At 50.6% G+C, this 11487-nt stretch overlaps 1 protein-coding gene across 1 annotated transcript; it reads left to right on the top strand.

Annotated features, from left to right (window-relative positions):
- Nucleotides 1–7168: 7168 nt before the first annotated feature.
- LOC120901040 lies at nucleotides 7169–11021 on the top strand. Its single transcript, XM_040308745.1, has 4 exons — nucleotides 7169–7503; nucleotides 7578–8041; nucleotides 8113–10296; nucleotides 10342–11021. Exons 1-4 carry the CDS (start codon nucleotides 7169–7171, stop codon nucleotides 11019–11021), a joined length of 3663 nt encoding a protein of 1220 aa, XP_040164679.1.
- Nucleotides 11022–11487: the final 466 nt, after the last annotated feature.

Below are 11487 nucleotides of genomic sequence, written 5' to 3'. Positions count from 1 at the left end.
GGGTTTGCTGTGCAACGCGCTGAGCCCTAATTCGCATTGACACGATCAGCCCGGCGCTGATTTTCATCAACTTTCCGTTCCACCAGCATCTAGAACGCAGGCTGGAAAGTTCACTGGTAGTCCCTGGGGCCTGCCATCGAACTGAACGTGTTAAGCATTAAGCATAACTTTGCTACCCTAAGCTTTTGCTTTCGTATGTTGTAGATTACACAGATAGACTGAGCCGTCTGCGGGGGTGTGAGTGTGCGTGTGTGTGCAACACTTTCGCCAAATGTGTTTTCTTCCGGAATGTTATGATCCATCGGTCAAAGAAAGGAAGGTGTTCATGAAAGGCGGAAAGACGAGTTGTGGCTTCTGTCAATGGTAACTGATGACCGGGAGGAGGGGGTACTGAGACACAGCTGTTAGAAGATTGAACAGTATACTTAAATTGCCGGCGGATGGGGGGGAAATGGGGGTGTGGCCATGGGACCCCTACGATCATCGATCACAGGCCCTAAAATTGTAGTCTCCATGGGGGGAGGGGAGGTGCAAACGGTTCTCCAGCCACGGAGCCCCAACGACCATCTTTCCGGGGGGCCCTTATCGCTAATATTCTGTCCAATTGTAGACATACGGCATACTACAGACTAGAGATCTTCGGTGACCGCCTAGTCCGCCTACCGTTAGATCCACCGCTGGTTCATGACGGTGTTTTTTTTTACTGTGGAGGTGCATCCTTCCCCCTGCCTGCTGCGTATGCACCGGGCAGGAGACAGTGTGGCAGTATGCAAGTTGCACACTGGATAGGAGCGGGCCCGCGGCACCGCCATCATTCCGCACATCTGCATGCCCGTCGTGGGTTCTAATCGCGTATGAACCGTCCGCCGTAGCAAGGGGTTAGTCACCGGCTCCGGCTACGTGGTACTCAAGTCCTGAAAAGGCCGGCATGATCGCGTAGGCTATTACGCCAATAATAATACTAATAATAATAAAAAGAACTTAGCATAGCAGTCCACACCCGGGTAAGAGTTTGTCTTGTCTTTGTTGCTGCCGGGTCTACCGCTGTGGCGCGACAAATGCACGGAATGCACTCGACCAAAACATGAACCTACCGATCCGAACCCATTCCAAGGCATTGCCGATCAATCAGCGTCATGATAACTACTCCAAACCAAGAAGCCATCAGATTCTGGACGGACAGGTGCAGCACCATACGCGCACCGTAATAAACAAATCCAGAATCCTCTTTTGTATGAATTCAATTCAAGTTTTGTTTCCACTTGCGTCCGCTAGCTTAATTAGAAATAAATGTTCAATATATCACACGCACGTTTGCTTAGATCGCGTGTCTTTTTAATACCCCCAACAGCAGAGCCGATCGCAAAGATGCCAATGCCAATGGTTGTGTTGTCTCTCAGGTAGCGAGATCGAAAATGCATGGACTTTGTAACCGCAGCGGAAGAAAATGTACGCATCAGAATCAACAAGTTTTGGGGTTTCCAAAACCCACGCACACACACAAACACGCGCGCACAAACTCACACAGAAACACGCAAACTGCGCAAATTCGAGCAGTTTCCAGCGCAGACCCGCTGCGCAAAGCGACGGAAGGCGTTATGGCGTTCTGAGAATTTTATCATGCCTTCCTTTTCTCTCCAACGGCAAATTTGTCGAGCACCTCGTCGAGCTGCCCGCCCCTGGCTCCGCCTCAATCGCTGTCAGCCGTCGTCCGTGCTTTTTTCCCTCCATAGCGCCATCTCTTTCTCGCGTGTGGACAACGCTCATGAGTTGCTGTGGCGCTTAAAAAACCGTTTACACACATTGCGGCGATGAAGTTGCATTTTCACAAATCAAACCAAAAAAGCGCAATGAGTTTAATCGATGCAATGTAAAAATGATTACGGAATCGCTAGCGCACGATGGAGGGTTTGCTGTGCAACGCGCAGAACCATAATTCGCTCTAACACGTTTCTAACACTAAGCTTTCGCTTTCGTCTGTTGTGGATTAAATAGATATGCTAAGCATCCTGCGCATGTGTGTATGCAAAACTGTCTCCAAATGTAATTTCTTCCGGAATGTTATGATCCATCGGTCAAAGAAAGAAAGGTGTTGATGAAAGGCGGAAAGACGAATTGAGGCCCCTGAGGAGGGGGTACTGACACACAGCTGTTGGAAGATTGAACAGTATACTTAAGTTGCCAGCGGATGGGGGGGAGGGGGGGTTGCCATGGGACTCCTACGATCATCGGTCACAGGCCCTAAAATTGTAGTCGCCATGGGGGGAGGAGAGGTGCAAATGGTTCTCCAGCCACGGAGCCCTAAAGACCATCTTTCCGGGGGCCCTTGTCGAATAATCTTTCCACTTTTAGACATACGGCATACTACAGGCTAGAGATCTTCGGCGACCGCCTAGTCCGCCTATCGTTAGGTCCGCCGCTGGTTCATGGCCCAGTTTTTTTTTATCGTGGAGGTGCATCCTTCCCTCTGCCTGCAGCGTATGCATCGAGCAGGGGACAGTGTGGCAGAATGCAAGTTACCCACTGGATAGGAGCGGTCGCGCGGCAACGCCATCATTCCGCACATCTGCATGCCCGTCGTGGGTTCTAACCGCGTATGAACCGTCCGCCGTAGCAAGGGGTGACTATCCGGCTACGTGGTACTCAAGTCCTGAAAAGGCCGGCATGATCGCGTAGGCCATTACACCAATAATAATAATAAGAAGAAGAGGAATAACATAGCATAACAGCCCACACTCGGGGATGGTTTTTGTTTTGACTTTGGTGCTGCCGGGTCTACCGCTGTGGCGCGGCAAATGCACGGAATGCAGTCGACCAAAACATGAACCTACCGATCCGAACCCATTCCAAGGCATTGCCGGTCAATCCGCGTCATGATAACTACTCCAAACCAACAAGCCACCAGATTCTGGGCGGACAGGTGCAGCACCATACGCGCACCGTAATAAACAAATCCAGAATCCTCTTTTGTATGGATTCAATTCAAAATGTTGTTTCCACTTGCGCCCGCTAGCTGAATTGGAAAGAAATGTGCTACATATCACATGCACGTTTGCTTCGATCGTGTGTCTTTTGATACTCCCAACAGCAGAGACGATCGCAAAGATGGTGGTTCCAATAAAATGGTTGTGTTGTCTCCCAGGTAGCGAGATCGAAAATGCATGGACTTTGTAGCCGCAGCGGATGAAAATGTACGCATCAGAATGAAATAGTTTTGGTGTTTCCAAACGCACGCACACACACACACAAACAAGCGCGCGCAAACTCACACACAAACACGCAAACTCACACACACACACACACACACACACACACACACACACACACACACACACACACACACACACACACACACACACACACACACACACACACACACACACACACACACACACACACACACACACACACACACATACACACACACACACACACACACACACACAGCACATGCATGAACGCGCGCACGCCAGCACGCACACACACACACACGCACGTACGCGCGCCCGCGAGCATGAAAGCGCGCACGCCAGCACGCACCCACGAAAGCGCGCTCGCGAGCACGCACCCCGAAGTCGCGCAAGCACGCATTACCCCCCCCACTACACCCCCCGCCCCCACCACGCATGATCGATTACGGCTACCTTGTCGGTAGAACGGTTGGTTCAGCTTTCTTGTAGCATCCTCATCCTTAGCGCCGGGCGGGGTGGGGGATCGCGACATGATAGAGTGAACGGCCACTTTCCCCGCGCTGTGTGTGTGTGTGTGTGACGAGACCCAAAAACTCGAGACAGATTTCGACACATTTAAAAAAAAATTATAGCCACTATACATTGTGCTACATCATGCTTAGAAGGTCGTTCAAGCATCCAACATGTTCAAATTAAAAAAATATTAGATTAGTGTTAGAGGTTCTCCTACGCTTGTTTTAAATAGGCTACTTCACCCTCAATTGGCAGGGGCATCGAATGGTCTCATCAGCAGCGGCACGAAATAAAATAAACCATCACTACACCGATAACACTTTGAATCCCAATCCAGCTTCTCCCACAGCGTCTCAAGGTCACACACAAATTAATAAATGCTAACACCCACCAATAACAATACACAACCGCAATGCACATATGAGTATCAACGCATACACCGCAACAGCCAATCAGCTGGCGGCGGAGGGCACGGGCTGAAGCGCAAGTAAGGCAGGGCAGGGTGAGGGAGAAGAAGCGGACGAGAAAATGGGCGCCAATATTTTTAAATTTTTTTGACCGTTTTTTTTGCTCCGTCGCCATAAATAGTTCGTCCATTTCGCCAACAGATGGCGCTAAACTTGCTCGACCCAGCGCAGGAATCGCTGAAGTCCAGCGCGGGAGAGCAGCCAAAATCTGCGCTGGCCAGCGCAGATTGTGGTGCATTTTCTGCGCTGGAAACTGCTCGAATTTGCGCAGCGGGTTACGCAGTGCAAACTGCTGTAGATTGGTATCGTGCAGCTCGAATTCCCGCAAACGGCAGCTCAAATTCCCGCAAACGGCAGCTCGAATTCCCGAATTCTGCAGTATATTAGCAAGTGCCCGCTGCGCAAATTCGAGCAGTTTCCAGCGCAGAAAATGCACCAAAATCTGCGCTGGCCAGCGCAGATTTTGGCCCGTTCCCGCGCTGGACTTCAGCGATTCCCGCGCTGGGTCGAGCAAGTTTAGCGCCATCTATTGGCGAAATGGACGAACTATTTACGGCGGCGGAGCAAAAAAAGGGAAAAAAAATTTAAAAATATTGGCGCCCATTTTCTCGTCCGCTTTTCTCCCTCACCTTGCCTTCTTGCGCATCTGCCGTGCCTTCCGCCGCCAGCTGATTGGTTGTTGTGGTGTATGCGTTGATACTCATATGTGCATTGCGGTTGTGTATTGTTATTGGTGGGTATAAGCATTTATTAATTTGTGTGTGACCTTGACACGCTGTGGGAGAAGCTGGATTGGGATTCAAAGTGTTATCGGTGTATTGATGGTTTATTTTATTTCGTGCCGCTGGTGATGAGACCATTCGATGCCCGTGGCAATCGAGGGTGAAGAAGCCTATTTAAAACAAGCGTAGGAGAACCTCTAACACTAATCTAATTTTTTTAATTTGAACATGTTGGATGCTTGAACGACCTTCTAAGCATCATGTAGCACAATGTATAGTGGCTATAATTTTTTTTTATGTGCCGAAATCTGTCTCGAGTTTTGAACACACACACACGCACACACACATCGCGGGGAAAGTGATCGTTCACTGTATCATGCCGCGATCCCCCACCCCGCCCGGCGCTTTGAATGATGCGCTATATGATAGCTGATGATAGCGGAAGAGGAGGGGGGGTTTGATGGGGGTGCGTTCTCGCGTGCGCGCGTTCGTAGGTGCCTTATCGCGAGCGAGCGCGCGCGCGCGTGTGTGTGTGTGTGTGTGTGTGTGTGTGTGTGTGTGTGTGTGTGTGTGTGTGTGTGTGTGTGTGTGTGTGTGTGAGTTTGCGCGCGTGTTTGTATGTGTGCGTGCGTTTGGAAACCCCAAAACTATTTTATTCTGATGCGTACATTTTCATCCGCTGCGGCTACAAAGTCCATGCATTTTCGATCTCGCTACCTGAGAGACAACACAACCATTGGCATTGGTAGCTTTGCGATCGGCTCTGCTGTTGGGGGTATCAAAAAGACACACGATCGAAGCAAACGTGCGTGTGATATGTTGCACATTTATTTCCAATTCAGCTAGCGGACGCAAGTGGAAACAACATTTTGAATTGAATCTATACAAAAGAAGATTCTGGATTTGTTTATTACGGTGAGCGTATGGTGCTGCACCTGTCCGTCCAGAATCTGGTGGCTTTGGAGTAATTATCATGACGCCGATTGACCGGCAATGCCTTGGAATGGGTTCGGATCGGTAGGTTCATGTTTTGGTCGAGTGCATTCCGTGCATTTGTCGCGCCACAGCAGTAGACCCGGCAGCACCAAAGTCAAAACTTCCCCGAGTGTGGACTGCTATGCTAAGTTCTTCTTCTTATTATTATTTTTATTATTGGCGTAATGGCCAACGCGGTCATGCCGGCCTTTTCAGGACTTGAGTACCACGTAGCCGGATAGTCACCTCTTGCTACGGCGGACGGTTCATACGCGGTTAGAACCCACGACGGGGGTACTGCCACACTGTCTCCTGCTCGATGTATACGCTGCAGGCAGGGGGGAAGGATGGACCTCCACGATAAAAAAAACACCGTCATGAACCAGCGGCGGACCTAACGGTAGGCGGACTAGGCGGTCGCCGATGATCTCTACAAGTGGACAGAGTATTAACGACAAGGGCCCCCGGAAAGATGGTCGTTAGGGCTCCGTGGCTGGAGAACCATTTGCACCTCCCCTCCCCCCATGGCGTCAACAATTTTAGGGCCTGTGACTAATGATCGTAGGGGTCCCATGGCCACCCCCCGCCCCCCCATCCAGGATGCTGGTTTCACAATCAGGATGCGTTCTTGATGCTGGTGGAACGGAAAGTGCGAAAATCAGCGCCGGGCTGAACGTGTCAATGCGAATTAGAGTTCTGCGCGATGCACAACAAACCCTCCTGCGTAAACTAGCGATTCCTTAGTCATTTTTATATTGCAGCGTTTGAACACATTGCGCTTTTTTTGGTTGGATTTGTGAAAATGCAACTTCATCGCCGCAATGTTTGTTAACGGCATTTTTAGGCGCCACAACAGCTCGCGAGCATTGACCACACGCGAGAATGAGATAGCGCTAGGGAGGGAAAGAGCACGGACGATGGCTGACAGCGATTGGCCGTCTGACGCACCAACACATTCAAACCTTCGACAGTGCGCTCAGGCGAGGGGTATGAGGCGGAGCCAGGGACGGGCAGCTCGACGAGCTGCTCGACAAATTGCCGTTGGAGAGAAAAGGAAGGCATGATAAAATTCTCAGAACGCCATAACGCCTTCCGTCGCTTTGCACAGTGGGTGTTTTTCCTGAATAAATTTAGTCAAGTTCCAGAGTTCAAAGCAACAACATCGTGTCTTCATCATTACCAAACTTCCTCTTCATCATTAACATTTGGTCCTTCGGAAACCGGATTAGTGTGCAAGTGATCCATAGTTCGCGTTTAGGGAAGTTTGTGAAAAGTAAAGTTCGTGTTAGAAAGTGAAACTATGCCCGTTGACCATTCTCCCGTCAAAGAAGTGGTTCCAGCGGCCAACGACATGGAGGAAAGCCAAAGTTCCACCATCAGAGAATTTGGCTCCGTTCCAGACGTCACCAAATTGAACCGTCAACGCACTCACCTGGAGTGGCAGCTTGACCGTCTAGAACAGATGTTCGTCAAACACAGCACCGACGTTCACTCGCTGAAAACCATATTAGACCGAGTGAAGGTGCTTGCTTTGGACTACAAACAATGGTACGACTCGATCTTGGACGTTGTGAGCGACGACCAGGCTCAGGAGGCAATCGAGCGATATGGCGTGTTTGACGACAGGGTATTCGAGTTAAGCAAAAACCTCGAATACCAGTTGGCATCGCAGATCCCATTGCCTAAACACCAAACCCATTTTTCGGCAGTGAGCAGAAACCCACGACAGTCCCGGTGCGTGCAAGACTTCCCGAAATCGTGCTACCACATTTCGACGGAAATATTCGCGACTGGCCTGCCTTCCGTGACGCGTTTCAATCACTGATACATTCGTCAGAACAGCTGACCGAATGTGACAAGCTGCATTACCTTGCTGCGTCGCTGACGAAGGACGCACGCGCGGTGATCGACGCATTGGAAATTACATCCAAAAACTACGACGTAGCCTGGAAGCTGTTGTCCGAGCGCTACGAGAACAAGTACGTCATCGTGAAAACCACCGTTGAGGCGTTATTCAACATATCGCCACTGAAGAGAGAATGTGCAGATTCTCTAAGCCGACTCGTCGACGACTTCGAGCGTAACCTACGAATGCTCGAAAAAGAAGGCGAGAAACCAGATGCACCATCCATGCTGCGACCAGTGCTGTGTATAGTGTTGCGTACAACGAAAAGTACAAATTGTGCGGTGTTTCGAAACATTCAGTGTTCCGGTGTGAATTAATGAACAATATGAGTGTTGCAGATAGAAAGCAACTAGTGCAGTCGAAAGGATTGTGCTTCAACTGCCTTTCTCCAGCTCATCGTTTACGACAGTGCACATCTAGCGGATGCAAGATCTGCCAACAACGGCATCATACATTGCTGCAAGAAGCAGCGCCAGCAACTGAGGCGTCGGATGCTCCATCCACGAGTTCTACCTGTCCTCCTCAGTCCCTTACCCACTGTTCCATCCAGATCGAAAACAGTGTTGTGTTGCTGCAAACCGTGCTGGTCCAGGTAGAGGACAATCACGGACGATGTCATCTAGCACGTGCCTTGCTGGATTCCGGAGCACAACTCAACATCGTTACCGAGCGCCTTACTCAACGGCTGGGTGTGGCGAAACGGCGAGAGAATCATCGCATCGGAGGAATCGGAGAAGTTTCCGTGACGTCACAACATTCGGCTGTGTTAAGGATCCATTCTTTAGACAGCGAATACACAGCGTCCGGAAAGTTCCACGTACTCAGCAAGCTCACTCGTGAGCTCCCATCAAGCCGTATCAACACAAGCAGCTGGCAGATACCTCGTCAAGTTCAGCTGGCCGATCCTTCGTTTCACAGTCCTGGCCCGATCGACCTCATCATCGGAGCAGAGCTGTACTACGACGTCGTTAAGGAGGGACTCATCAAGCTAGCCCACGAAAGAGTGACACTCCATAACACTGCTTTTGGTTGGGTGATAGCAGGTAGAGTCAATCTTCATGCACCACCACCACCTTCATCCATCGTTGGACACGTCTGCAGTACGAGCATCGAAGAGCAGCTGAACAAATTCGGGGAGCTGGAGTCATGCCGAGCCACCAGTACATTATCCGTCGAGGAGAGCAACTGTGAGAAACAGTTCGCAGCCACCACCACCAGAGACACCGACAGTCGATTCATCGTGCAGCTACCGAAACGAGAGGAGAAGCTGGCTCTTCTTGGGGATTCGAAAGCGATAGCCACACGCCGGTTCCTTGCCTTGGAACGTCGGCTATCCTCGAATGCCTCATTGAAGACAGCTTACACACAATTCATCGAGGAGTATGCAGAGCTTCAGCACATGACAGAAGTACCCGAGAGCGATGCTACAACTTCATCACCATCATACTATCTCCCACATCACTGCATCGTGCGACCAGATAGTACCACCACTAAACTCCGAGTGGTTTTCGACGCTTCGTGTGCATCAGACACCGGAACATCTTTAAACGATGCACTGATGATCGGACCCACTATCCAAGACGACCTGATGTCCATTCTATTGCGGTTTAGAATGTCGAAATTTGCCCTGGTAGCAGACATCGAGAAGATGTACCGGCAAATCAACATAGCTTCCATCGATCGTCCGCTGCAACGAATCCTGTGGCGAAATTCTCCAACCGAGCCGATACGAACGTTCCAGCTCAACACCGTCACCTACGGCACATCATGTGCTCCGTATTTGGCCACCAAAACCCTGCAAGTGCTATCTCAGGTCAGAGCTAGCACCCATCCCGAAGCGGCAACCATCCTCGGACGAGACTTCTACATGGACGACATGCTGAGCGGCGTAAACAGCATTCCCGAGGGTCAACGAGTATGTCAGCAACTCATCGATCTCCTGGCTTCTGCTGGATTCTGCTTGCGGAAATGGGCCACCAACAACAGGCAGATCTTCGAACATCTGCCCCAGCATCTGCAAGATGAAAGGACGATTCTCAACTTGGATGCGAAGTCACCGATCATCAAGACACTCGGACTGAAGTGGAACGTTTCCACCGACGCTTTTGTGTTCAACATCCCACGCTGGAACGCAGACAACATCATCACCAAACGAAACGCGCTTTCGGATGTCGCGAAACTGTTCGACCCAATCGGACTGGTTGGACCAGTTATCATCCAAGCCAAGCTGTTCCTTCAAGAGCTGTGGAGATGTCAAATCGCCTGGGACGAGCCGTTGACACCAGCACTACAAAACCGATGGCTCCTGTTTCGCGAGAAGTTGGCCATGCTGCAAACGATCCACATTCCACGCTGGCTCTTATCCGATCAACGAGCAACGAATCTACAAATGCATTGCTTTTGTGATGCATCCGAGAAGGCGTACGGAGCGGCGATTTACCTGCGTTCGACCAACACCGATGGACGTGTGACAACCAACCTCATCACTGCAAAATCCAAGGTGGCACCACTAGCAGACTCCCGTAAGCAAAAGCGTGTTTGCTAACCCCGACTGGAGCTTTCTGCAGCACTGCTACTGGCACACTCGTACGAGAAGGTGTCAGACGCCTTGAAGCTTCAGGCCGAGACCATGTTTTGGTCTGACTCAACCATCGTCCTGCATTGGTTGTCAGCAACTCCGTCACGCTGGAAAACCTTCATCGCTAACCGGGTGTCCGGGATCCAACACATCACTCACGGCAAGGAGTGGAGACACGTACCCGGAACGGACAATCCTGCGGACATCATCTCCAGAGGAATGGATGCGGATCAGCTGGAAACTTCAACCTTTTGGTGGCACGGACCAGACTGGCTGGCGCAACCATCAGAGGAATGGCCGAACACTCATCAACCTCTACAGGCAGAATTCACCACGGACGAATTGGAGGAGCGACCAATCTGCATGGCTGCACAATCCGTGGCTCCGAACGAACTTTTTAGCCTCCGTTCAACGTTCACCGGACTGCAACGTCTGGTTGCGTGGCTAAGAAGATTCCGACACAACACAAATCCTGCTAATCATCAACAACGCAGATTGGATCATCATCTCAGCTTAGAGGAACTAGCCGAATCTACACTATGTCTAGTTCGCCTCGCTCAAGCTGAATCATTCCCAGAAGACATCAAGCATCTATCGAAAGGCGATGCGGTCGGCAACAACTCACCTTTAAAACTACTAGCACCGTTTCTACAAGATGGCCTGCTATGAGTGGGCGGAAGATTGCGACATGCACCAATCCCGTTCGACCAAAAGCATCCGTACATCTTACCCGCCAACCATCCGCTGACGAATCAGATTGCAACTCTGTATCATCGGACCTATCAACATGCGAATCCACAACTACTAATAGCGAGCATGCGAGAACGATTTTGGCCACTGCGAGCAAAAAACCTAGCCAGAAGAATCGTTCACTCCTGCTACAAATGCTATCGTTGCCGCCCCACACCAACGCAGCAACTCATGGGCGACCTTCCAGCAGAGAGAGTTACACCAACGTCAACATTCTTACACACCGGAGTCGACTTGTGTGGACCGATACACTATCGACACACATCTCGGAAGGCACAACTCATCAAGGGCGACGTAGCGATTTTCGTCTGTATGGCAGTGAAGGCTGTACACATCGAATTGGTCGCGGACCTGTCTACCAACGCATTCCTTGCGGCACTTCGAC

This window comes from Anopheles arabiensis, chromosome 3, assembly GCF_016920715.1.
Source record: "Anopheles arabiensis isolate DONGOLA chromosome 3, AaraD3, whole genome shotgun sequence".
Lineage (NCBI taxonomy): Eukaryota > Metazoa > Arthropoda > Insecta > Diptera > Culicidae > Anopheles > Anopheles arabiensis.
This window is presented reverse-complemented; position numbering and strand designations above follow the sequence as displayed.

Bases quoted from the DNA above. Each gene is read 5' to 3' on its own strand.
- LOC120901040 (XM_040308745.1), top strand. From the start codon at position 7,169: ATGCCCGTTGACCATTCTCCCGTCAAAGAAGTGGTTCCAGCGGCCAAC. The intron at 7,504-7,577 runs GTTAAGCAAAAA...ATTTTTCGGCAG, and splicing joins TTTGACGACAGGGTATTCGA to TGAGCAGAAACCCACGACAG. The intron at 8,042-8,112 runs GTACAAATTGTG...TGAGTGTTGCAG, and splicing joins AGTGTTGCGTACAACGAAAA to ATAGAAAGCAACTAGTGCAG.